Source organism: Peromyscus eremicus, chromosome 17 (assembly GCF_949786415.1).
Source record: "Peromyscus eremicus chromosome 17, PerEre_H2_v1, whole genome shotgun sequence".
Taxonomy (NCBI): Eukaryota; Metazoa; Chordata; class Mammalia; order Rodentia; family Cricetidae; genus Peromyscus; species Peromyscus eremicus.
The window spans coordinates 27284197-27311945 of record NC_081433.1 but is presented as its reverse complement, the minus strand read 5'-3'; the positions used below and the strand labels follow the sequence as shown (position 1 = coordinate 27311945).

The 27749-nt window shown below is 46.2% G+C and overlaps 2 protein-coding genes across 2 annotated transcripts in view; one reads left to right on the top strand and one right to left on the bottom strand.

Annotated features, from left to right (window-relative positions):
• Nucleotides 1–591: 591 nt before the first annotated feature.
• Cldn23 (claudin 23) lies at nucleotides 592–2601 on the top strand. The gene has a single exon (XM_059244625.1). The coding sequence runs from the start codon at nucleotides 969–971 to the stop codon at nucleotides 1857–1859; it is 891 nt and encodes a 296-aa protein (XP_059100608.1). The 5' UTR covers nucleotides 592–968; the 3' UTR covers nucleotides 1860–2601.
• A 7091-nt stretch (nucleotides 2602–9692) lies between these two features.
• LOC131894632 (low-density lipoprotein receptor-related protein 1-like) overlaps nucleotides 9693–27749 on the bottom strand; it is a 50559-nt gene continuing 32502 nt past the window's right edge. Inside the window, 21 exon segments of the mRNA XM_059244936.1 lie at nucleotides 9693–9764; nucleotides 10144–10243; nucleotides 11750–12209; nucleotides 12578–12814; nucleotides 15533–15643; nucleotides 17601–17726; nucleotides 18629–19072; nucleotides 19075–19181; nucleotides 20975–21006; nucleotides 21008–21181; nucleotides 22026–22049; nucleotides 22051–22145; nucleotides 22148–22190; nucleotides 22279–22353; nucleotides 22355–22432; nucleotides 22434–22482; nucleotides 22672–22852; nucleotides 23225–23443; nucleotides 24496–24682; nucleotides 25331–25515; nucleotides 25705–25834. Coding sequence (XP_059100919.1) covers nucleotides 9735–9764; nucleotides 10144–10243; nucleotides 11750–12209; nucleotides 12578–12814; nucleotides 15533–15643; nucleotides 17601–17726; nucleotides 18629–19072; nucleotides 19075–19181; nucleotides 20975–21006; nucleotides 21008–21181; nucleotides 22026–22049; nucleotides 22051–22145; nucleotides 22148–22190; nucleotides 22279–22353; nucleotides 22355–22432; nucleotides 22434–22482; nucleotides 22672–22852; nucleotides 23225–23443; nucleotides 24496–24682; nucleotides 25331–25515; nucleotides 25705–25834 — 3087 coding nt within the window. The 3' untranslated portion in view covers nucleotides 9693–9734.

The following is a 27749-nucleotide window of genomic DNA, read 5'->3' as shown; positions in this document are numbered from 1 at the left end:
AGTCCTGAATGTAACAATCATCGAGTTATCCACACTCTCGCTTATCTTATCCACACTCTTTTCCACACTCTCGCTTTTTTAGGAGTTGAACTTTCTGCGGACCGTGGAGTCGTAATTAAACAAATCTAGCAAGGTTTCCATAGCGCAACTGTTAGGATACAAATACACCCGGAGCCTGGAAACTGCGGTGCACACCGCTCCTGTGCATCCTGGGCGGACCACCCTACCGTGAGTGGCTGCGAGTAGCAGTGCAAAACTTTCCAGGGACGCTGGTCACCAGCTGAGAGTGGAGGAAGACTTAAGTCGGCAGGGCCCACAGGCAGAGTCAGGAGGCTAGGGGTCGGGTGTGTGTGTGTGTGTGTGTGTGTGTGTGTGTGTGTGTGTGTAGGGGGTGGTGAAACTTTCTGAACAGAGATGGATTGGGAAGCAAGGAAGGTGCACAGCCAGGCGACAGGTGAGGCGACACCAGAGGCTCGCCCCCTTCGTCCCGCCCACAAGAGCGTGGGCGGCGCCACGGAGCCAGGGCGGGGCGACCTTTGCTCGATCCCTAAACCATTCGAGTGGGCGGGGCGAAGCAGCCTGGCCGGGGTGGGGTGTCCGGGTCCTCAGAGTCCGAGGTCGCCTCTTGCCAGGTGGCCCTGCCGCTCCTGCCCCTCCCATGGGGTAGGGTTTGGCCGCGGGGGCCGCACCTGGGCGCGCGGTTTCGGTCTGACCGGACTCGGAGCCAGTTTCGATTAGGGACAGCGGCTGGGCGAGAGGGCGGAGCGGTGGGGACGCCGGAGAGGAGGGGACTCAGTGCGAGAGGCTCAGTGGGGACAGTCCCGCGCGCGGGGGACAAAGAGTGTCCAGAGAGCGCAGTGAGCATCACTGCTACCCCAGCTCGGCAGCCTCGCAGACTTGGGGACCCTGGGTCCGGGGTGCGCTGCTGAGCAGGCCCGGGTGCTGGGGACCCGCGAAGCTACGAAAGGATGCGGACGCCGGTGGTGATGACTCTGGGCATGGTGTTCACGCCCTGCGGGCTGCTGCTCAATCTCATCAGTACGCTGACCCCGGGCTGGCGGCAGCTGAAGGGCTTTCTGGACCAGCCAGTGGACATGGTGCTGTACCAGGGTCTGTGGGACATATGTCGGGAACAGAGCAGCCGCGAGCGCCAGTGCGGCCAGCCCGACCCCTGGAACTACTTCCAAACCCAGCCTGTGCAGGCGGCCCGGGGACTCATGATCACGTCACTGGCCATCACCGCCCTGGGGCTGCTGCTGGCGTCGCTCGGCGTGCGCTGCTGGCAAGATGAACCCCACTTCGGGCTAGCGGGCCTCTCGGGCATCGTGCTTTTCGTCGCCGGCCTCTTCAGCCTCGTCCCGGTCTCCTGGTACAACCACTTCTTGGGGGACCGCAACGTCCTGCCCGCCCCGGACAGCCCGGTCACCCTGCAAGTCAGCTATAGCCTGGTGCTGGGCTACCTCGGTAGTTGCTTGCTGCTGCTGGGCGGCTTTTCGCTGGCGCTCAGCTTTGCGCCCTGGTGCGAAGAGCGCTGTCGCCGCTGTCGCAAGGCGCCCCCCGCAGGCCCGCGCCGCAGCAGCATCAGCACCGTCTATGTGGACTGGCCGGAGCCCGCCCTCACACCGGCCATCAAGTACTACAGCGGGGGCCAGCATCGGCCTCCTCCCGCCGCCGAGGAGCACCGGGCCACCAGCAAGCTCAAGGTCGGGTTCCCGATGCCACGGCCGCCGCCCAAGGCCTACACCAACCCAGTGGATGTGCTTGAAGGAGAAGAGAAGACCGCCTCCTCCCAAGGCGGTTCCTCCTCTCGCAGCACTCGGCCCTGCCACAATTCGCTGCCCTGTGACTCCGACCTGTAGACACAGCTCACCCACCGTCTACCTGAGCTGCGCCTGGGGTCTGGAGGTGATTTGAGTTTGTGCGTTGCCATGATGTCTGCAACCAGAACCCTGAACACCTTACTGTTTGGAGGGCAACACTTCCTTTCCGGGGGTCAAACTCCTCCCCAGATACTAGGCTGGGTTCGTTTACTCTGAAGGAGTTTCACTTTTCTCCTGAGGGATCAGGTCTTCTTATGCAGGGACAAGAATGGGTGGCATTTTGCATACTGTTAATCGCAGTAGCAACCACAACAAAATCGCAACCAGCCAACAGGCTTTAAGACGGTATAACACCTTGAAAGTACAGTATTCTAAGTTACCTGTGCGTCTTCATAAACGTCACTGTTGAGGTGATTTGGCTTTTTTTGTTTGTTTTTTTTTCTTCTCCGTCCCTGCTTCAGTTTCCAGAGAACTCAAAGGGTCAAAACTATGTCTGTCTGACTGTGTTTGAAGGATGTTCTATGAAGCCAACGGTTTTAATGGCTTTGTGAAGTGAAGTAACTTGTTCAACTCGTATTTATATTTCTTCGTGCCTACGTAGTATTTTTCTTCTCTAGTCGCTTATTTCTGTGTGGGAGGTTGAGCTTATTCAAAAGATTGTCTTCCAGAAGCCAGAAGGATGAAGAAGTTGACACTACACTATTCTGTTTGTTCCTGGATACCTCACCCCGGACAGGGATATATTTTATACAAAAAAAAAAAAAAAAAAAACCAACTGTTGAGCTGCGTTTGGCTAAAGTCCGTACGTATGTATCTTATTTATAAATAAAAAGATTTTAAATGTAAGTGTCCGTATCCCTACCAAAGCTTGTCTCCGGTGTCACCCTGGGGAGTTTCAGCATTTGGTACTAGCAGTTTCCTGGCGGCTTAGACGCCTTGTCTGCAATCAAGAACTCTCATCTCCGCCTAAGATTACTGAAAGGAGCCAAGGGGCCCCACTGAAATCCCGGATTGCTTTGTTTTCAGGCTCACTTGGTTTCAGTGCGAGCCAAGTCTATTGTTGAAAAGAACCAGAAGCGCCAGTTTCGGGAGGAGGGTAGAAGTCCACTCCTCCTCTCGCCCAGGTACTTCATGTCCTAGGCAGGCAGCTGTGTTCCATAGAGGGGCTCAAATCCCCAGCAGCTCTGGCTTGCTAAGCAATGGAGTTAAATGTGCCCTTAACCAAACAGAATCTATTTGAAGTACAGAAGTGGGAACCAAACGTTCAGGCAACCAAATGTTCCCTGACCATGGGAAGCAAAAATTGAAGAAACTGAAGTTTCTGGAGGGCCAAGAAGTTAGGAATTCACAATCCCTGCCACTTAGTAGCGAAATCACCTTTTTTTTCTAGAGGACCCCAAAGTTAACATGCAGGCATATCACTTTAGATTCCCTTTCCAATGAAGATTCCCATGCTGCAGACTCTGAAACTGCCTCATAAGTAGATCCCAGAAGACCCCAGTGCAGTGATTTTCAGCCTGGGGGTAGCAACCCCTTTGGGAATGGCATATGAAATATCCTAAATATCAGATACTTACATCACAATTCATAATGGTATCAAAATGGCAGTTATGAAGTAGCAATGAAATAATTTTATGGTTAGAGAGTCACTGCAACATGAGGAACTCTATTAAAGGGTCACAGCATTAGCAAGGTTGAGAACCACTGCCACAATATATACAGTCCTGGAGGCATTCCAAGTGGCAAGGCTCCAGCTGGGACTTTGCCTCACTTAATTGCAGCTGGAGGCAGGACCCACTCATCAACAGACCTCAGAGCACCTGCTACACAGAAGCTTTAGAAGATGGAAGTTTACTATGTGTATTAGTTAGGGTTTCTGTTGCTATGGTAAAACACCATGACCAAAAGCAACTTGGAGGGAAAGGGTGTATTTGGCTTACACTTCCACATCATAGTCCATCACTGGAGGAAGTCAGGACAAGAACTCAAACAGGGCATGAACCCAGAGGCAGGAGCTGATAAAGAGGTCACAGAGGGGTGTTACTCACTGGCTTGCTCCTCATGGCTTGCTCAGCTTACTTTCTATAGACCCCAGGACCAGCAGCCTAGAGATGGCACCACTCACAGTGGGCTGGGCCCTCCCCCGTCAATCACTAATTGAGAAAATGCTCTACAGCTGGATCTTATGGGGGCATTTTCTCAATTGAAGTTCCCCCTTTCGGATCATTCTAGCTTATGTCAAGTTGACATACAACTAGCCAGCATACTGCGAGTGCAGAGCTGGAACAGAGAGTGTAGCCCGGATGTATTCAATTTCCACTTCAAAGGTAGCAGCTGGAGGTTTCGAAGTCCAGAGGTAGCTAACAACTTGGAGGCCATGGTTCCTTGAAAGTACTGAATTTTACCTGCATCTTGACTCCAAGTACTGCTGGTGTGCACTAAGTTTGAACAAAGTTGGTCTCTTCTGCCCTTTACTTTTCCTCCCTTCCCAGTTTTTCTCCCTGACTTATAGGCAAAGCATCTTTCTGGGATGATCAATATTTAATCACTGAAAGCTAAAACTATCCCCCTCCCCATCAGCAGGAATGGGTCCAAACTTCCCTTTTAAAATGAACTCTTTTTTTCGGTCAAAAATGTTCAGGATAGCATGGGGAGAGACTGCTGCATGGGGTTGGGATCTTTTCTTGTCCCAGTGCTCATTCCCTGCCACAGATGAACACACCCTGACAATGGGCTTTGAACACAATGTTCGAGTTCGAGGAGCCAGTCTTTGGAGTCCTGCTGTGAGTGTGATTCCCCACCAAGTGAGTTGATGCTGGCCAATCAGATGCTGTACTGAAGTTAGCTCACTGACGTAGGATGGCACTGCCACCTTGCACCATACACCTATGATACATCCTCTCGGTCGGTCGGCACATAAAGTATGTGTCACCATTTGATGGCTACAGTCTTTCCAGGCTGCTCAGGTTTGCCTGGAGGCCTCTAGAGCCTGAGAAAGGCAAGGAGAGACTGTTTTACCCCCCGTATCGGCTATGCGTATTCTCCACTCAGGCTTTCCCGGGGATGCAAGCCTCACCAAGGAGGACGAGGTGTGTGTGTGTGTGTGTGTGTGTGTGTGTGTGTGTGTGTGTGTGTGTGAAGCTGTTTATCTTCTTGGAGGCTGTGGAAAGGGCTGGCAGGCTGCTCCAGAAACCACCTCTTCTTTATTGCGCGCCGCATCCACCCAGTAAGTATTTTAAACAGCTGACATTTTGCAAGCACACTTGTGAGCCCTGGAAAACAAAACAATTTGGCTCTGACGTACTCTAGTGGGAGATCCCACACAATAGGATGAAGAGCAGTAAGCCAGGGTCAATGGATGGAGGCAGGGGGATGATATTTTAGAAAAAAATCGAGAAGGTAAAAGGTAATGTCTGAGCGGAAATATGACAGAAGAGAGATGGGAGTATTGCAGGCAGAGGGGATGGCCCAGCCCACTCCCATGATTCTCTTCCTTCTGTGCTCTGCTTCACTTTCTTTCCTTTTATAGTCTCGTGGTGAGGACTGGAAGCTGGCAGTTAAGACGAGGCACATCTTGACATTTGCTCTTTACTGGGCAAATAATAGTGACGTTAGTAGGAAACACAGTCTAGAACAAATACAATCAGTGTTGTAGCACGCCTTTAGAATAAGAAGCAGTTTGACAGACGAAGAGCTGGTGAGGAACATTTTATTCTGTCAAGGCACAAATCGCCCCATACATCATCGGGCAGGTAACACACTGCAGGCTCACAGCCCCGGATTCTCAGGGTGTGATGGGCCATGCCTGTAATCCCGGAATTTGGCAAGGAGGGACAGGAGGATTAGAAGGTCAAGGTCATACAACTCTATATAGTGAGTTTGAAGCCAGCCTAGGGACATTGTGACATTTGCTTCACACACACACACACACACACACACACACACACACACACACACACACTAAAAGCCTTTTCCTCTCCTCATATATAACTTGTCATGCATATAGAAAGTTATTATGTACCTATGGCCACTGTTCCCAATTCCCAGGAGGGGTGTCACTAAAGATGAGCTGCTTTTCCCTGTGTGGGAAGAATGATGAGGACTCAATTATCTATCACTTCAAATAAAAATAAAAAGTGTTTGAGATTCTCACCCTCTCTCTCCCCCCCCGCCCGTGTTCCTCTGTGTCCTCTCACTGAGCTGTGAGTAGTAAAAAGACCTCTTCCCCTGTCCTCCCATGATAAGAAGGACGGCCATGAAAACAAAGATGAACTTGTTCAAACCAAGGAAGGCTCAGAGAAAGCTCAGCATAGGGGACCTTGCTGACCAGGGACTTGCTTCTTCAGTGGGGGATATGGTGGGGCGCCTTCAGTGTGGGCTCATAGCTTTAATCCCAGCACTTGGGAGGCTGACGTAGGAGTACTGGGAGTCCAAGGCCAGTTTGGGAGGCATTGCAAAGACCTGTGTGAGATAGTAGAGCAAAGAATGAAACCAAGGACTTGATTTAAGCATTTTCCATACTGACAAGGAGGTGGGTCCACTGTTCCACTTGGAAAGGACCAGGATTATTAGGTGGAGAGAGGGTCTGAGAATAGGAATATTATTTCACAGGTGTCAAGCCCCTTTGCCACTTGCATGGCTAAGCCCCTGCCGACTCCTTCCCCACACCTCAACAGCCATTTATGCCATGGGGCTCCAAAATGGCTTCCTCTTATCACTGGGCTGCCGGGGGCTGAACAGTGTGGACGACTTCCCAGGCCTATGTGTGGTCAGTCTAAGTTGCTGGTGTGAGGTTTGCCCCGGCCAGCTTCATTTCCTCATCTGTGAATCTGGACAGGCTGCTGGAGACAACAAGAGGGCCGCCTTCACTTTGGTTCACTGAGGGTAACAGTTAAGAGCTTGGCTGAGAGCACAGACATACAATTCGAACTGTGTTGTAGATGACTGGCCTACGTGCTAGAAGCCGATCTGAGCGCCACAAACTCTATAGTCAGAGTTCTCGGTTTCTCTGAGTTCCTGAAGCCTTCCAGGAGTGAAAATGGCAGCACCCTCCCAGAATTCCCCCTTTCCTGGTTGTTTTCTATGAGAAGTGTTAAGTGCCCAATTTAATTTTTAATTGCTAGCAGACGTGCGAAGTCGAGTGTGTGGTATGTCTTTGAGCCTAATGCAGAGGCCAATCAACATTTCTAAAGACCCTTATTTGTCCAGAAGAAAACCCAGAGATTTCACTTCTATCATAGGTGTATTGCTCTGTCTATTCGTGTTATAGGAACCGGACTCCATAACCTGCCACTTTAATTTCCATGTTTTAAAAGAGTTTTAGAAACAGACATTAGTAAAGGAAATGGATTTATTTAGTTTGGCCAAATTAGGCTATTGTGCCAGCTAGTTTTTATGTCAACTTGACATATGTTAGAATCATCTGAGAGCAGGGAACCTCCATTGAGAAAAATGCCTCGGTGAGACTGGGCTGTATGCAAGCCTGTAGGACATTTGTTTTAAAGTTAATGATTGATGTGGGAGGGCTCAGCCCAGTGTGGGTGGAGTCAGCCCTGGACCGGTGGTCCTGAGTTCTACAAGAAAGCAGGCTGAGCAAACCATGAGGACCAAGTCGGTAAGCAGCACCCCTCCATGGCTTTGCCATCACCTGCTGCCTCCAGGTTCCAGCCCGTTTTGAGTTCTTGCCTTGGCTTCTCTAGGTGGGCTGTGGTTCAGGATATGTCAATTAAACGCTTTCCTTCTCAAGTTGCTTTGGTCAAGGTACTAACTAAGAAGTTATAAACTTGAGGTTCCGATAACATTTAGGTGTAAAGAAACTGATAAATTAATACATAACACAGATACAGTCACACTAGAAGACTCTTATAGCTTAAAATGTATCATTTCTACCAGTAGATAAGATTGTGAAACTGACTTAAGAATCGTTGAATACAAACTTCTTTACTTTCTTCTTTTTTCAAGACAGGGTTTTTCTTTGTAATCATCCTAACTGTCCTGGAGCTCACTATGTAAACCAGGCTGGCCTTGAACTCACAGAGATCCACCTGCCTCTGCCTCTCAAGTGTTAGGATCAAAGGCATGCCCCACCACTGCCTCGTTGAATACAAACTTGAGACTCCACTCTGGAATCATGCCCTTCTGATGAAATGGACATTCAGTATATTTTATAAATCCATGAATGGGGAAAGCATTAAGAGATATGTTAAAATAGATTCAGGTGCAGTGTACTTACGCATACACTCCTGGGAAAACATGGATAGGTCAGACACATGGTGAGAGGAGGCGGGTGACACACGACACACAGGGAGCTGAATGACAATGGCCAGCGACCTTATTCCTCCAAAGCAAAGGGAATGGCAGGAATTTCTGGGGTCTGCATTGGAATCCGGGTCTAAGGAGTGACTAAGAGTCACATTCAAGCATAGAGCCTGCAGAAGCTGACTGACCTAGCCAGAACACAAGTCCTGAGGGTCTGCAAGAAGGCTAAAGGTCTCGAGAGCAACAAGGCAGCAGGTCCAGTCTACCCAAAGTAATAACCATACGGATGTACATCATCCATACCTGCTTTGGAGTCTGATTTTTTTCTCATGTCACTTTCATACATGCATGGACAAGTGAAGACAGAGACTTGGCAAGGGCAGAATGATCAATGATGTTAGCTTTTAGGAGGTAGGAAAAGAAATTCCTTTTGTGGGTGAAGAGACACAGGGTACTGGAAGGTGGAGATGAGTTTTCTCACGTACAACTTCTGTACAACTTAATGATGCTTGTCCTATCTTCCAGACAGAAAGACCCAGCACAGTCTGATTAGGAAGGGCAGCTCCCCTGGTGTTTGTTCTTCTGATCAAGTTGATCTTTACTTATGAGATGTCATACCTCATTGAAGAGCACAGAACATCTTATGCCTTTCCCACAGTAATAAGCCTAGGGCTTCTCATTAGGCTTAGCAGCCTACACAAACTCATTCTGTGAGGCAAAATGCAAAAGTCTAGAAAGGATCCAAACAAGGAAACTCTTCTAAATGATATTGGGTTTATTACAGTTTAGACTCATGTCACTGGATTTGGGTACCAAGCTAAGCCATACGTGAGCATTATACAGGATGGAGTGATTTGTCCAAGGTTGCTCCTACCAAATTTTAGACCACACAACCATTTTGACCCTATGTACATCACAAATTCAGTGCCTTTGATTGCCCAGGAAGCAGTGATAACCCAGCAAGGCCAAGCACTTGTGTGGTCCTCAGCAGACAAGAGCTAGTTAGGATTAACCCTGGTATAGCCTACGTCCTATGTTGATGACCACAATGGCCACTGACGTCATTTTAAATAGCATCAGACATATCATGCATCTGAAATTCCATATCTGCAAGGTCTATTTACCTGTCCCATTCATTTCAGAATTGACTGACATTATCATAAAGGAAACAGTTTTTTAGAAATGAGTCCCAACCTAGAAGTGAAATTTATCTGGGGTAGTGAGGCTAGAGAACAAATACTTGAACATTGGCCAATCTACAAGAACTTGGCTTTTAACTGAGATGCAAGAAGATCACTCTCTTTGGTAACCTAGGAAACTGGTTCAGAGGATTAACTACCTTGAAGTTGGTGTCAGAGTCAAGATTTAAATCTAGGACTTCTGACTGGCACTGGGTCAGGTGACTTGGGGTAAAGAACACTTGTAGCTGAATCATAGCCTAAGCTACATGGAAATCAAACTGAATTCTCACCATCTTTAAGAATCTATGGTTTTAAAAAAATCCACTAGCAGAACCAGATGACCGTCTCTACTTTACGAAGGAATCACTTGGAGTAATCACCATTTACCACCAATGGTTTGGGAAGTTAAGACAGCATACAACGAACTGGTTAAGCAATATTTATTGAAAGGTGTCAGCTCTTTTTTTAAATGAGGTCATTCCGTTTGTAAAGAGGTTAAGGATTCCTGTGGGAAAAGAGTTGAAGTTAGAAAACATATGTAGCATTTACATAAAACAAGAAAATAGAGTTGATGGAACCTAGAGATGTTAGTAGAGATCACAGGGAAGGAGTACCTAAGTTTTGGGGGAGCTCTAGTTCTAATATCAGCACACCCCACTCCCAACATGATTAGCCCCGTGTGTGCACTGAAATGTCTAGGCTATTTCATGCATGTTTCATTGGAATTCTTCAAACCAGAGCTAAAGACCAAAGACTTGGTAAGCAGAAGGTTCATATAAATAACAGCCACATTCACCCAGCTTGCACTTTTCACAATCGAATTCTTTAAGCATGTCTCACCATCCCCTTTCCTCAAAGAGACTTCCCAGACTCCCTCAGCATACCTGCTCATCATAAACTTCATTGACAAAAGTCTCACTATTCATTAGATTTTCTTCTTCTTGGTTTTTTTCTTTATCATAGTCCAAATTCCTTGATGATGTTCTACAATCAAAGAAACAATACCAAGAGATTAGTTTGCATAAAAACCAAGGGAAAGATGGCTCAGTGCTTAAGAGCACTTCCTGCTCTACAAAGGACCTGAATTCAGTTTCCAGTACCCACAAGGAAGCTCAAAACTGTCTGGAACTCCAGTTCCAGGGATCCAAAGGCCTCTTGTAGCCTCTGAAGTCACTGCACATACAGTGGACATGCATTCAGACAAACACTCACACACACAATGTAAAAACAAATAAGTCTAAAAAGTGTGTACTTACGTATCCACTGTCATGGTTAATTACACAGAAATGGTGTTTCATTTTAACCATCTCTTAAATAAAGCCAGTGATCTAGAGTGGATAATACTTGAGTCAATTATTATTTGTTACTATGCAATGTAGGATTGCTTCTCCCCTGAAGGAAGGCCAGTGACTAGTCAATGAGGAATAACTTCAAGGACAGGTAAGGGGCAGTGGGACACAAGTTCAGCAGGAAATCAGGTAAACATATCAGAAGGACCAAGAGTGAACTGGTTATGTATTAACCAGCATTTGCTTGGACATGTTCATTCTCCTGCCTTTTCTTCCGTCTGTGAAATCGAAGACAGAACAGCAGGGCAGCTTCTAAAGCATCAGGTTCCTTTATAATCCTTCATCTTAGGCTGCTTAATGTTCCTTCTCAGTATGTTCAATCACTTTCTTCAAACACACCTTCCTGCTCTATCTTACAATGTCAGAAGTACCATTTGGTTATCGTGCATTTCTTTAACGGCTTTCTCGCCCTAGGATAAAACTTAGTGTAAATCCTTGCCATTATTCCTGAATTTCACCTCCAGATGTGGACTAAGTATGCCCTGCCAATGCTCCAAACCCACGAAATATAGATGGTGATGTTAGGCTCTTTAAAGAGGTGCCGAAGTTAAAGGCGGCCAATAGAATGAACCCCACCACAACATGACTGTGTCTCCCTGAGAAGAGGGGTACAGACACACATGGGGGGGAGACATTATGAAGGGGAAAGGGAGACACCCCACCATTGACCAGCCAAGGAGAGAACAACAAAGCACAGAGCTCTGCAAACTCTTAGATCTCAGCCTTCCCGCCTTCTTGAGAACACGCATTCATGTTGTCTGTGACCCCGCAGCCTGGTACCCTAGCAGATTCACAACCTCCTGACAGACGCACCTGTAATCGCTGGTGCTCACCCATTACTTCATAGATGGGGACTCTCCTCACTTACATTCCTGTAGCTTCCTCGCCGACAGCTGTTAAATCGGATTTTACCTTTGCAAATGTCTCACAACCTACGCTGTGTCGCACACCTCGGGTCTCACTCGAGGAGACTGACCCAGTTACTATTTTTCCAGGTCGTTTAACAGGTTGCCTCATCATCTCAAGCCTTCCTCAGAGAATGAACTCCTAGAGTGGACTTCAATCTTCAACCCCACTCATCGTATCTTATAAGCTGCCTTGGAAATGTAATTCTCCGGTAAAGACAGAAATAGTCACTTACCTTTTGAATTTACGCTCTCTTCTGAAATGTAGAAACAGACCCAGAGCTGCCAGAATGGCTGCCAAAGCAATGACTGCACTCAGAGCCACATAGACAGTGGCAGGGCTGTGGGGTGCTTCTTCGCAGAACTCTCCACCGTATTCCAGTAGGCAGCGGCATCTCCTCAGCTTCCCTTCCACGGTGCATGTCCCTCTCCCATTGCAAAAGTCTTGGCTACAGGGCATATGTTTTGCCTCCTGTAAATCCTCAGACTGAACAGTTTCCTCTCTTCCCTTGGTTGTGGGGACCTTGTTCTCTGGTCTTGTTTTTCTGACAGGATGTCTCATTCCTTCTTTTCCTAAATATACACCTGTGGTAGACTCAGTAGCCTGGAAAAGTTTGGAAGCTTCTGGTGTCCACCTTTCCCAAGCTTCTAGCTTCTCAAGTATTGGTGTTGAATGGATTTTACCTGGATTCATACCTGTAAAAACCAAGACACATGGAATTGTTTGCCTAACCTCCTTCCCCTAGGTTATGGTTACTCAGTCATTCTATTTAAACTGGTAGAATCGAGGTCCTTTCAAACAATGTAAAACTGCCCAGCTTCTTGCAGCTCACTCTCATGCTTCCTGTCCTAACAACCAGAAGGCATATTAGCTTTCCAGCGGAATCTATAACAATTTACATCCAATTGCTCACAAGTAGAGATTTCACGTTGTTCAATAACAAAAATCAGTGCTAACATGGCAGTGAGATCCTGGATAAATATTTAAGGGATGGTATTGAATTGGATATTTCCAAAAGCCATGAACACTGATGCGCGATTGATGCTGGGTACGAGATACTCACAGTCCACTTCATCAGATCCATCCAGACAGTCAACATGACCATTGCAAACTTGCTCCACGGAAATGCACTTCTGACCATCCTTACAACATTGTGATGGCGGAGAGCACTGGACACCTTCCACACATGTGTGCCCATCAACCAAGCAGTACCCACTGGGACACCTGCACGTCTTGCCCTCAGGATTTGGTAAACAGATATGACTGCATCCTCCATTGTCTTTGGAGCAGCTGTTGTTACCTGTACATTCCCCCCATTCCCAAACCAAAAATATATTAAGTGAGGTTAGGCTCTGGGAGAATTTTCTACAAGCTTTTTACAAATGCATTATCCTCAAAAGATGCAGTTGTTTCCAACAAATTACCTAGCTCTTCAATTTGATTCCTTTTAGTTAACTAGGGTCTGAGTAATTGATAGTTCTTCATAGATCAACATGGCTTTAAACATTTCACAAGGGACCGTCTTAAGAAAAATTGAGGGGACCTCTTAATCATTCAAAATTACATTGTGGGCATGCTTCACTCAAACCCATTCAATGACAGAACCAGAAAGGCCTTGGAAGTGAAACTATTGTTAGTTGAAAGCATGGAAGCGGGGAGGTTTATTATTCCTTTTATACTCTGATTAAGGGAGCCATCTCTCATTTAGGATCATTCTTCAAGGCTTAGTCTTTAACTTCTAATGAGGTCTGGCCTTGTGGGACATTCCAGGCCCTGGGGCACAGAGCTGTATGTGATGCAGATAAACATACAGAAGGGTGCAAAGCTCCCTCCTTCTAGCTCTAAGAACTAAGCAACAGAAAATTTAAGTGACCACCTATCACTTGGAGGAAGTCTAAAAATTATCTCCTCATAGAACCAAGACTGGCAGCCTCCCCATGACTAGCACACACTTCCATGGAGGTTTGACTTTTGCAAAAAAACAATGGAGCAGTATTCTCTTAAGACAAATGTGCCCAAATCACATCTGACCATTCCCAAGTTGATGTTTCGAGGCTCAGTCAACAGCAACATAGATACTACTGATGGTGAGTAGAAGGAAGGCTAGCTCTGCTTCAGAGTTCAAGTGTGTGTGTGTGTGTGTGTGTGTGTGTGTGTGTGTGTGTGTGTGTGTGTTGCTAAAGATTTGACTCAAAGTCTTACATGTAGTAGGCAAGAGCCAAGTTGTTCCTCTAGTCCCCCCTTTTTCTAAAGACAGGATCTCACTAAGTTCCACACATAGCCTTGAACTCACTCTGTAAGCCAGACAGACCTTGAACTTGGAATCATCCTGCCTGAGCCCCCACCAAGCTAGAACCATGGGCCTGCACCAACCAGCAGGTGTTCTCAACTCTCAAGTGGTGTTTCATTTATAATAACATTAGTGTTGTCTAATCTACAAAGTGGTCTGTTCTGGTTTCTGATTTTTTTGGATTTCTGTGTATGTGACTGTTGTGTGCTAGTATTGTTTAGTCTACAAGAACTAAGGGATAGATTCTGGTTTCTGATTTTATGGGTTTCTGTGTATGTGACTGTTGTGTGCTAGTATTGTTTAGTCTACAAGAACAAAGTGGTATGTACTGGTTTCTGATTTTATGGGTTTCTGTGTATGTGACTGTTGTGTGTTAGTATTGTTTAGTCTACAAGAACAAAGGGATAGGTTCTGGTTTCTGATTTTATGGGTTTCTGTGTATGTGACTGGTATGTGTCTTAATGTCTGTGTGTGTTTCTTGTGCTTTTTCTTTGGATCTTTTTTCCCTTGTTTGTTTATTTTGTCCTGTTACAGTTTGTTTTTATTTGATCTTATTATCTCTGCTATTTTTTAGATGTCTCTTTGTATTCTAATGAGAGAGAGAAAGAAAGAGTGTGGATTTGGGTGGTTGGGGAAGTGGTGATGGTCCAGGAGGAATTGGAGGAGGGGAAACAGAGATCAGAATATACAGTATGAAAACATCGATTTTCAATTAAAAATACGTGAGTGGAGGAGGCTTGCTCATTGGTAACATTCAGGCCCTCTGTCCACCGGGTCTGGATGAGATCCCAAGCACAGCAAATATACAAAACAACAACATAAAAAAGGAAATCAAACATCAACTACTGGAAGCCAGAGTCTGGAAGGTACATGGAGGAAAAAAATAATGAAAATAAAACTTAAAAGAACGAAAGTGAAAACAGAACACAGGTTCTATAGTGTAGCTCTTAAGTGCCTCCCAAAGGTCCCTATGGTAATGGGTCTGAGCTCAGTACAACACTATTGAAAGGTGCTGGAAATAGAAGAAATACGGCTTAGTGGGAGGTTTTTAGACACTGGACGCACAACTCCAAAGAGCATTCTAGGATTCTGGTCTCTTCCTCTTTTGCTTTTCAGACATGAGGTGAACAGATTTTCTCTGCCAGCCACACGCTCCTGTCATGAACTGCTGCTGTACCATAGATCCCAAGGCAAGGAGACAGCCACTGAAAACTGAAACCTGCAAACCACGAGCCAGAATAATGCCTGAAACCTACAAACCATGAGCCAGAAAAATGCCTGAAACCTGCAAACCACGAGCCAGAATAATGCCTGAAACCTGCAAACCACGAGCCGGAATAATGCCTGAAACCTGCAAACCACGAGCCAGAATAATTCCTGAAACCTACAAACCATGAGCCCGAATAATGCCCGCTCCTTAGAAGTCAGCTCTCTCCCATAATAGCCATTGAAAGCCAGGACACCAAGTCTACCAACTCCCAGCCCAGTGGATTTAGCACGGCCATGTTTGGTACACAATTCACAAGGGGTCAATGGTGTACCTGACCCAGACTGTAGAGAACTGCATAAATACAAGAGCATTGTGCAGACCAGTGAGAATTTCAGAGAAGAATATTTTAACACAATGGGACACACAGAGACATTCCAAGGAGACGGTAGGGTAGAGTGTCCCCTCTTTGGGAACTCAGCGGACAGCATTGTTGTCACAGTCATTGGAGATGTACTTACCCTGCTGCCTCAGTATACTATAAACTTTTAAGTCTACAATCTTCTGGTCTACTTGGAACCACTGGTTTCCTGAGACTCGAGCTTTGTTGTACCAAACTTTGGTGATCTGGGCTGAAACGAAAGCCAGAGAGTAACTGTTAACAGAAATAAAATCCATGGCAGAACCATTCCTAGGCAAAGAAACGGGTTCAGTAGAGACTCTTGGACTCATCTGTGTGATCCAATGAAGCAAAAAGAAGTTTTCACAGTAGTTGCCTATTTTTCTGAGTTTTATTGTGAGAAAGAAATTCTGAGGGAACTTTTAAAAATGGCAAATTTCCAACCCAAATGAAGTCACATGTTAGGCAAGTCCTCCATAGAAAGTCACAAAGTTAGGCCTGTGTAGTAACAAACACTTATAATCCTAGCCCCCCCCCCCCCGTGGGAGGCTGAGACAGGAAGACTGTAAATTTGGGATCAACCTATGCTACAGCGTGAGACGCTGTCTCAAAAAACAACACACAAGCATGATCGAAGTCCAAGTCACATGTCAATAAACTGTAACTAGTGCATTAATAAATATTGAACTAGAAAATTAAAACAAGTGACACCTAAATGTACTCTATGTGATTAATGAGGCCTTGTCTCAAAACTCATTAGGACGCATCTCTGGAAAGGGCTCATGTGGAGGAGGAGCTGTGAGGGATCCTAAAATGGATGGGAAATGGCTCCTCACACACCTCAGATTCTTGATCTGAGAACTTGCTCTGCTGTGATTGACATTTGGACATTTAAGGAGACAGGTTTATTTTAAATCTTGTCTCCAGTTTCACCAAGTCTAGATACTCACCAGACGTTTATTCACAGGACTCAAGCATAGCCACCGTAATGTACTAGAACACTGTGGTTTTTGGGCAACCCCCTTAATATCCTAGAAATGGCCCATATTCAAGTCTCAAATAAAGCTGTATGTGTGTCAGGAAAGCAGAAGCAGGAGTCAGTGGGGGGAGGTGGAGGCCAATAGCAGAGGGCATGGGGCTTTGGGAAAGGCAGTAGGGGTTTGAATAAGAACCAACTATAACAATAAACATGTTTGAAAATGTCACAGCAAAACCCACGTCTTCGTTTGTGAACCAGAAAAAAAGTAATTTAAAAATGAAAACAAAAGCATGTTGTATAATCCACCTTGTACCTCATATTCACTTTGTCAGCTAAGACGGGTATTGTCATTTGACTGGTAAACTGGAATAGCTAGTAACTGAGAGCCGGCATGCCACCCAGCTCCAACTCCTGGCCCAGTTCTCCCTTGCACTAGGTTGCCCGAAGGTCCATGTACTGAAGGCGTGGTCTCCAGCCCGGGTCTAAGGGGAAGGAAGTTAGATTTTTAAGGGTATGCCCTAGATTGGAATTTTAGGTCCCTGGCCTTCCTCATTCTCTCTCTTTACTTTTGGCCTCCGTGGGGGAATTTGTCTCTTCATCACATGACCCATCATAATGTACTTCCTCACTAAAGAGCCAAATGCAACCGGGACAAGTGCATTGAAACCTGTGGAACTGTGCGTCCAAATCGTCCTTTTCCCCTCATTAATCGGTTGTCAGAGGTGTTTGTCACAGTGACAGATCGGTCACAGCAGTAAGGAGCATCAAATGACATACAAAATTTTCAGGACCTAAGCTTATTTATATAGAGCAGGGGTTCTCAACACCGGGTAGTGACCCACCTGGGGTCCCATACCAGATATCCTACATATCAGACATTTACATTATGATTTATAACAGTAGCAAAATGACAGTTACAAAGTAGCAATGAACTAATTTCATGGTTGGGGGTCATAGCAGCATGAGGAACTGGATTAAAGGGCCGCAGCATTAGGAAGGTTGAGAACCACTGCTATAGAGAATAACCAAATAAGTGACAGGTTCTCCAAGTCACAGGTGCATTGTTAACACATCCTTCTCTAGGCTAGGGAAGTTGGTTATTCCTCTAAAAGAAAGACACTGCTAGGGATAGGTGCTAAGCAGAAGCAGATACTCTTTGGATTCCAGGAGTGAATTCAGACTAGAGATCAATCTGTACAACAAGACCTACCGTCATCAACTGTTGTCCACAACATCATGTCTTGGCCACAGGCAAAGAGGTGAAGATCCTTAACTCCTTGGTGGTCCACCCTGTATCTTGAGCCATCTAGCTGAATACTTTGAATAAGCCCCTGCCCTAGGAAGAGATGGCCAGTTAATTTCCTTTGGTCCTGACAGCTGTACTATATCCTGGAACTTGTCATGTCTTGTTTGTCCCAGCTTCCGGATGACACTGTTTGCCATTCAGGCTCTGAAATTGATTCTTCCTCATTCATGTCTCTGTAACAGTGATTTATAGTGATTTGCATCTATATACGTGCATATATATGCATATACTTATATATGTATAGTGTGTATAAATACTATATACTTAGTGTATGTGGTGTGTGCATGATTCACAGTGATTTGCATATATATGCATAGTATATATATAAATACACTATGTATAGTGTATGTGGGGTATGTGTATGTGTGTGTGTGTGTGTGTGTGTGTGTGTGTGTGTGTATGTAAGTCATGTGTATACATGTGAGGGCAGGTGTGCTTATATCACAGCATATGTTTTAAGGTCAGCTGACAAAGTCAGGTTTCTTGTTTGAGGCAGATGCTCTTTGTTGTTCACTACTGAATATACTGCATATACCAGGCTAACTGGCCCATAAGCTCCCACCTCCAATATCACCACAGGACAACCAGGATTAGCAACACGTGCTATGGTGCCCAGATTTACATGGGTTCTTCAGATCTAAACACAGGTCCTCATGCTTGCAAAGCAGGTGCTTTTCCACTGAACCATCTCCCTATTATTATTCATATTTTTTGAGTTCTCAGTCTTATCTTTTACAAGGGAGAATGGCATGACCCTGTGGGCTATCCTCTGCTACTTAGGAAAAGACTCTCCTTGTCTCTACTGTGTTGGCAGATGTAAATGAGATCTGAACATTCATTAAGGTTATAGCTGAAGATCAGTGACCAGAACTTCATTACCCAGTGCAGGGTCCGTCAGGTTCATATTTAGGGTGCAGATATTAATTGCTTACCAGTATCAGCCCAGTACACTCGGGTCCCTGAATCCGAAAAGGCCAAGCCCACAGGCACCTGGGATTTCAGCCACAGCGCCTTTCTCCTGCTACCATCCATAGAGGCACATTCAATGCTGGAGCCATGTCTCCCATGATCCTGCGAACCCAGGTCTGCCCAGCACATGACAGCAGTAGGTGGATGGAGGACAACAGAGGTGGGGTGGTAAAGGTTTTCACTGAGCAAGACAATGGGATACTGGCCTTTTGAGGAAGCAACATTGATGTGGGGATTTTCACTGTCAATCCAATAAATGTTTCCACCCAGCCAGTCCAGGGCAAAGTCAGTCACTGTCCCCTTCCCAGATATGATTCTTCTCCATGAGAGTAATTCCCTGGTTTCCTTCAGCCGCAGTAGCCTGATGTCACTGGCATTCAGCTCTGACAGGTAGAGGGCCTTTTCTGGACAAGATAATCCACTGACGCCAGCTGGTTGACACTGGTAAAAGGAAGTGTTCTGTGTTCTGGTACAGTCGTTGGTTGTGCTGTGGTCTTAAGATTTTTTCAGATAGATCTATGGGGAAAAATTAAGTAGATGGTACTGGTCAGGTCTACTCTAATTTTTTTTATCTCAATATGACATTGGTGCTAGTATTGTTAAAATAATATTTTCAGACATTCTATCTCTTGAAAGCAGAAAGCTGCTAATTTGTTCCTTTCCTGGTTCCTCTAGCACTAGAAGTCCTGAAATCCACGTCTTGGTCGGGGTTACTGTTTCTGTAATGAAACACCATGAGCAAGCTGGAGAGAACGGTTTATTCAGTTTATACTTCCATATCACAGTTCATCATCAAAAAAAGTCAAGAAAGGAACTCAAACAGGGCAGGATCCTAGAGGCAGGAACTGGTGCAGAGGTCACGGAAGGGTGCTACTGACTGGCTTGCTCCACATGTCTTGCTCAGCCTGCTTTGTTATAGAACCCAGGACCACCAGCTCAGGATGGCCACCACCCACAATAGGCTGGGCCCTCTCTCATTGATCACCAAGTGAGAAAATGCCCTACAGCCAGACTTTATGGTGGTATTTTTCTCAACTGAGGCTCCCTCTTTTCAGATAACTCTAGCTTCTGTCAAGTTGACATAAAACTAACCAGCACATCACGTACTTTGAAGATACAATCTCTGTTAAAGGCCCGTCTCTTTAAATGATACTTATTAATTAATATCACACTGACACCAGTGTGCTGATCTTCAACCCTAAAATTTGTTTCATTATTTTACAATGCCAAGAACTGATGAGTCCTCTGGGTGGGGACTTGCTTGTTTGCACTCTAAGTCTTAAGACATTGTGAGAGTTTGAATATGATTAGCCCCCATAATCTCTTAGGGAGTGGGCACTATTAGGAGCTGTGGCTTTGTTGAAGTGGGTATGGCCTTGTTGGAAGAAGTGTGTCACTGTGGGCAGGCTTTAAGGTTTCCTATGCTCAAGATACTGCCCAGTTTCTCAGTCGACTTCATGTTGCCTGCAAGATGTAGGACTCTCAGCTACCCCTGAAGCATTCATGTCCACCTATGTGCCTGCCATGATGATAATGAACTGAACCTCTGAAACTATAACCAAGCCCCCCTCAATTAATTGTCTTCCTTAATAAGAGTTGCCGTGTATATGGTGTCTCTTCCCAGAAACAGAAACCCAAGTAAGACAGAAGTGATCCCTTAAAAATGTGCTTCCTTCCCAGGCTGGAACCCAGGGAGTTGCTTGGATCAGAACTAAGCTGAATCCTTACAACTGCTTGGGTAACTGAACAGAGGCAAATGTGTTTTCACTCTCTAATCTCACTGTGTCCCAATGTGCTAAAATGTTTTAAAGCAATGGTTCTCAACTTGTGGGTCATGATCCCTTTGGAAGTTGAATGACCCCTTCACAGAGGTTGTCAAAGACCATTGGAAAGCATGGATATTTATAGTATGACCAACAAAATTACAGTTATAAAGTAACAAAAAATAATTTGTGGTTGGGGGGGTCACCATAACATGAGGAACTGTATTAAAGGGTTGCAGCATTAGGAAGATTGAGAACCACTATCTTAAAGGAATTAAAATGTGCATCATTTTCATTTACACATTTCAAGGAACTTTATGTGGGTCACCACAGCCCTTTTAAGATCAAAATGTTCTACAGCACAGGATACCTAGTGCATAGTCAATACTAAACAAAGTTTAGTTTTAAGAATTTTAGTTTCTATTTTAAGAATTTTCCAAGGGAAAGGGGCCTCTCCCATTTACAACTGTATGTGGAGAAGCCTAATACTCAAAGTCTAAAACAGAACACAAACTCAGCGCAGGCATGTCAGGAAAGCTCTAGAACAGTACCTGGGTGAGAACAGTGGGCAAGACCAGGGAACACAAACTCAGACTCTTGCAAGGAGACACAGGTGATCCCATCATCTGCCAGCAGGAGGCCAACTGGGCAGTGACAACTTCCCTTGGCTCGTGGGCTCAGAAGGCACAAGTGGGAACATCCTATGTCCAGACAGGGACTGGAAGACCTGGGCTGGAGGACTTCGTGCATTATCTGAAAGATAAGAGCTGGATGCTGCTAAGTGCTAAATCCTTTCCAATAGAAAGTCAATCCATTCTTCTCCCCTCCTCTCCCCTCCCCTCCTCTCTCCTCCCCCATCCTTCTCTCCTCTCCTCCCCTCCTTCTTTCTCCTCCCCCTCCCCTCCTCTTCTCCCCTCCCCTGTCCTCTCCTCCCCTCTCCTCCCCTTCCCCTCCCCTCTCCATCCTCCTCCCCTCTCCTCCTCCTCCCCTCCTCTCCCTCATCCCCTCCCCCTCTCCTCCCCTCCTCTCCCCTTCCATCCCCTCCCCTCTCCTCCCTCCCCTCCCCTTCTCCTCCCCTCCCCTCTCCTCCCCTCCCCTCCCCTCCTCTCCCCTTCCATCCCCTCCCCTCTCCTCTCCTCCCCTCCCCTCTCCTCCCCTCCCCTCCCCTCCTCTCCCCTTCCCTCCTCTCTCCTCCCCTCCTTCCTTTCTCCTCCCCTCCCCTCCTCTTCTCTCCCCTCCCCTCTCCTCCCCTCCCCTCCCCTCCTCTCCCCTTTCCCTCCCCTCCCCCTCTCCTCTCCTCCCCTTCCTCTCTCTCCTCCCTCCCCTCCCCTCTCCTCTCCTCTCCTTCCCTCCCTCCCCTCCTCCCCTCTCCCTTCCTTTCCTCTCCTTTCCTTCCCTCTCTGCTCCTCCTCCTCTTTCTTCTTTATTCCCTTCTCTCTTTCTTAGCCTGTACCACTCTACCACGGAGCTACAGCCACAGGCCAGACAACGCTCTTAATCACTATGGGCGGACACCACTAAACTCGGTGATTGGGTAGCTCATAGACATGTCTTTTTCGTGGAGGACCAGGAAGATATTTAAGAGTACCCAACTTACCTTGAGTCCAAAGGGCTGTCCAGAGGCGCTTGATGAGGACAGCCCTGTCCTTGCCTGTCATCTTCTCTGCGCGCTGTATTGTTCTTGTCTTCAGGTCAGACCAGAAGATTTCATCTTCAACACAGCGACTGAAAAGGGGTTCTTGATTTCTGTTAGCTGCATCATCTACAACGGTGAAGGTGAGCTTTCTGGGGTGAGTTTTACACAAGACACATGGTATTTCAACTGAGCCCAATGTCAAAAGGACACTTACGCTAAGGCCACTACCGTCTAGGTTGGCAGAGCCAATGCAGTGGAATTTCTCATCAGACCAGAATATCTTCCAACCTTAACGGGTCAAGAGCTATGCTAGTGGGCCGACCAAGGCCTTGATTGACAAGTATCTTCTTGCTGCTACCGTCCATTCCAAGCTTGTTCTATTTGAGGTTCTTCTCCGATTTCAGACCAGTACATCAATCTGTGTGAATAAAAGCTGGCTGTAAGGCAGTAGATTGCCTTTGGAGAAAACATCTATCCATTCATTTCTTAAAACATTGACTTACAAAGATTACAAAGGGATATAAAAATAGTATAGTAGCATAAAAGTAGAACCAGGCCCAATAAGCAGCTTACAGTTCTTGACCAGGCATTTTGACACCTAACTCACCCATTTAGGGGATCCAAAGCCAAAGACTGGGGCTGAATCGCATCATCCAGGACAACTGTGTACTCAGAATTTTCTCTCCCAACAGCAGTTAATTGAATTGCCAAAATCTGGCCAGCTCTCCCATCAATCCAGTAGAGATTCCTTCCAATCCAGTCGACCGCTATACTGTCTGGCTTTATCCCTAAAGAGACCATTCAACAGGTATGCTGATGCTAAACTGTAACTTCAGTAGGCAAAGAGATTCTAGACTTGCATGCCATATTCATTCATTTTCCAAGTGCTAGATGCGTATCCAACAGAGAAAACTATTAATACATCCCAAAATACTATCGTAGAGGAATGATCATTAAGAGCAGTGGTCGATGGTTCGCAGCATGGTAGGACCCATGTCCACTGAGATGACAATGGTTGTGCCTTTCTATTTCTTACTAACCAGCAAGCCTTGGTCCCTTCTAATCCAGGAGATAAATCCCAACCCGTGTTTACATCAATTGCCCCTCACTGTGTTGTTTATGCTCTGTACATTTAAGAAGAGCTTTCCAGAGGCTCATACCTCTCACCACCATCCCATCCTTCTTCGTGGCCATACTTATCCACCTTATACTCTCTGCATTGGGATCTGCCCAGAAGACTTTCTGATCCACTAAGTCATAGTCCAGAGAGTGAATAGCCAGGTCCTTGTCTGTAGTTGCCAGGATATCTTCTTTTAAGCTTCTCAGTCCAGAAAGGAACAGGTTAAACTCAATTGCAGCTATCAGGATTGGCTCGGCACCTGCCAAAAAGAAACAGCTTTCAACTTGACCATAGAGGAGTTCATACAGCAAAGATCAGCATGTGCTAAAGAGTGAAAGACTACGGCATGGTATGGTGGCTTTTGGCCAAGGCTGGGCTGCCAGTTAGCTCAAATGGAAGGAGCGCTTCATAACACAATGGTTACAATAATAACCACAACCTTAAAGGTATATAGAATACATTGATTATTAGCTTAAATTAAACATCTTGGGCCGGGCGGTGGTGGTGCACACCTTTAATTCCAGCACTCCGGAGGCAGAGCCAGGCAGATCTCTGTGAGTTCGAGGCCAGCCTGGTCTACAAAGTGAGATCCAGAAGAGGCACCAAAACTACACAGAGAAACCCTGTCTCAAAAAACAACAACAACAACAACAACAAAAGGCAGCATCTCCTTTGTTTTCTTATTTAGTGGATAAAATGATGAGTTCCCTTTTGACATTTGCATTATACACATCATCGTACCTTGCTCATATCTACTTCCTCCACCCACTACCATTCCCCAACAATGTTGGTCTACTTCCTTTCTTCAAACTGTCCCTATTCTGCTTTTACGTCACAAGGCACATGTGCAAATTCCACATATGAGAGAAAATACGTGGTATTCTATCTTTCTTCCCTCTATCACCCTCTCTTATCCTCCCCTCTGCAATCCTCTTTGTCCCCATCCACTTTATGACATGCATCTATTCATATTGAAATCTAAATTCCACATAGAAGAGGAAAACTGCAATATTTGTCTTCTTGAGTCTGGCTTATTTCATTTAACATAATCTGTAGTTCTACCCATTTTCCTGCCCTTAACACAATTTCATTTTTCTTTATGGCCAAATAAATTCCATTGTGTATATACACTACATTTTCTTTATCCACACATTTGTTAATAGGCCTTGAGCTGGCTGTGAATGAAATACTGGGGCAGATGGGCAGGAACGAAATGTTGGGTAGGATAAGTCAGGTGGACCCACAGTCACAGAGCTAGGGATTCAACACTCATGATCCAGGACTTAGAAGACATTCCCAGCTCCAGGTTACCTGTTGCCTTACAAGTGTGGCCATCAGGGCCCAGCAAGTAGCCAGGGTGACAGGCACAGATATATGAGCCCTCAGTATTGATACAGGTCTGACTGCAAGGTCGACCAGCTGGCTGCTGGCACTCATTGACATCCTGACAGATTTGACCACTGCTTCCCAGCTCAAAGCCTGGGGCACAGGCACACATCTGAAAGAGATAAGAAGCCATCAACACATTCTGAAGACAGAACAGCATTGATAAGAGAACTTTGATCTTCCTATGAAATTCACAGGGTGATACATTCCATTTTGACAACTGAAGCAGCTTTACTTTGAACAGTCACTTCTCTGCCACATCAACCTCCCTGTACCTGTTACACCCTTCAAGCCATTGTGGAACCAGAGTAACAATGGTTGGTTCAGCCCAGGAAACCAGAGCCTTTACTGGATTCATGAGAAGAGAAGCACATGAAGCTAACTGAATTGGTCATCTGCCAGTAGAGAGCTGCTGTTACCAAATATCAGAACACTTTTACTAGACTATGTGAATCGAGTTCACTGCACACTGCTGAGTGATACTGCCTTAACATAACCAGTTCCCGACTTAAGAGCATGGTGCATTCCAAATATCCACAGGGAAGCAACTTTCAAGTTGTCATTTTCCTGACCTGTCCAGATGTTTGGGTCTTAGCACCATGCAACATTTCTCCCACAGCTCAAGAAAAGATGGGAAGGGCCACAGGCATATGTCCTTGAGATCAAGGTGCCATTGGGGACAACCTGAATGAGTTCACTACTGGCTTTTCTCGGCACAGATGTGGCTGATAGGGAACAAACAGTAACTTCAGCAACTCACTGGCCCAGTTGGGGACGGGTAGCAGGAGTGGTAACATTGCCCTGGGCTGCACGCTGATGAAGAACACTCTCCACCCTCATCGGAACCATCGGCACAGTCCTCTCGTCCGTCACACACCATGCTGAAGCTGAGGCAGGCACCAGCAGCACACTGGAACTCGGAATCTGGGCACTTCTGTGGAGCACCTGTTGGGGAGGGGGTTGCCTTCCACTAGAGTTTTACAATCCAGCCCTAAGCATCCCTCCCCTACAAGGCTCCTCCGTACACAACCAAGACCCCCTTAATGAGAAAATGAGGGTGGACTTCAGGTTCTGCAGAATTTGCATGAAAGCACTTGGCTTCTGCCTGCCTCAGTGAGGATGCCCTGCACTTACATCCAGCCTCGTCGCTGCTGTCTCTGCAGTCGCTCTGTCCATCGCAGTGCCAGAAATCAGGCACACACTGGTCCCCACTTCCACAAGCCCACTGCCTTGGGCCACATGGAAGCACCTTGGGGTCACAGTCCTAAGAAGACAATGATAATCAGTGGCCCCCCTCAAGCTAAGGGAGAAGGTTGCAGAGTTAGACAAGGCCCCATCCAACAAAACTACTCTCAAGTTTCTGCAAGGATGCCAGATGAAATCTAAGTGCCCAAAAGGGACACAAATTATGTGAGTCTCTTTCAGTAGCTGGACATGCAGCCTACCCTTAAGAGTAGCTTGTTTGCCCAGTGAGACTCCCTTGGAGAAAAGTAAAATTTCATTTGTAAGTGGTTGTCAATTGGAGATAGCTTCTAAGCTGGGGGCATGTGTCTACTTCTTTTAATTCTGGGACCCGTCTGGTGCAGACCCATGCAGGCCCTGTGCATGCTGCCTAAGTCTCTCTGAGTTCCTATGTACTTCCGTCCTATTGTGTTTAGAAGACTTTATTTCATGCTGTTTACAATTTCATCAAGGAGAACAGTGACTGCCACAAGCCCTGTGGTTCTCATTTCATGCCTGGCATGTTCTCCTTGACTTGGGTAATGGCCGGTGGTGTCATCTGGCCTCTAGGGAAGGAACTTGCCATGCCTGGAGAGGACCCAAGTGAGGCTCAGCCTCAACTTCCGGCAGACCATGATCTTAGAGAAGGGCTGGCATTTCACCATGAGGGATGGCAACAAGACCATGGCACCGGCCTTGTCACTCACGCACCCACCCAGACTGAGGAAGAAAAGAACCTCAAATGGGGTTGAGTCTGGACTTCTGCTGGGGTTCTCAAGCTTAGAGCTGCCTTGGACAGCATTCCCTCTTGTGGACACAGCGGCATCCAAGCAGAATACAACTAGAGGTACCTCTGTTCACAAGGGGTGGCCTGTCAGGTGAGGCAAACAAAGAAACTGGTCTGTGAATAGTTGGGAAAATAAAGAAAGAAAGTGTGGGGGAGTGACCAGTTGGGAAGTCTTCATTTCATCCGGATAACAGAAGCAAAAGAATCCAATCTAGAAATGAACCTAGAGCTCTTTCTGCCACAACGATACATGCTCCAGTGAATTAAAATTGACGGCATTGCAGAGCAGTGCTGGCACACGCCTTTAGTCTCAGCACTCAGGGTACAGAGGCAGGTGGATCTCTGTGAGTTCAAGGCCAGCCTGGTCTACAGAGTGAGTTCCAGGACACTCAGGGCTACACAGAGAAACCCTGTCTCAAAACAACAACAACAACAAAAATAAGATAATAAAAGAGAGCATCTTTAGCATCTCCTCTGACTTGGGAGGGACCAGCTGTGTACCTGCCCAACCTTGGAGCCTTTAGACACATTCTCAGCTTCTGAGTACTAAGGTCATGTGAAATCAGTCAGTGTCTGGGACAGTCCTTGAGCTTCAGTAAGCTCCTTGGTGACAATTCAAAGGAAATAGGGACAAGTCTGTCCAGTCTCAGAGCTCAGCTTTGGATTGGCTAATCGAGCCATGGTGATCACGTTCTAATCCTCCTACAACACAAGTTCCTCTGAGAAGTTTGACTACAGCCTCCCGGTCCTACTCAGATGCAGCTTATGGGTGACTAATCTGCCTCTGTGTTTTCCTGAATTTCCCAGCAGAGAGCATGTGTCACTGTGGCGTTTGAGACCTACAGTCAGCAAGCCGTTCTGCAGAGAGAATCAAAAATATTTTTGAAAACTGAATCCTTACCATGCACATAACAGATTGCTTCCTGTTACTGCTCCCTAAACAATACTGTGTGGAAACTATTTACTCAGCATAAACATGGCATTAGTTGTTACAAGTAGTCTAAAGAGGATTTGATGTATGGGAGCATATGGGTCCACTCTAAGCAAACACAATGCCACACCCTATGACAGACTTAGGCATCCATACACTCTGGCATCCTGGGAAAACCCGAGACCTGACTCCCTTTGGCTACTCAGGGGCTCTGGTACCTCTACATATTTCTGAAGGAGG

Coding starts and splice junctions, on each gene's coding strand:
- Cldn23 (XM_059244625.1), top strand. CDS start 969: ATGCGGACGCCGGTGGTGATGACTCTGGGCATGGTGTTCACGCCCTGC.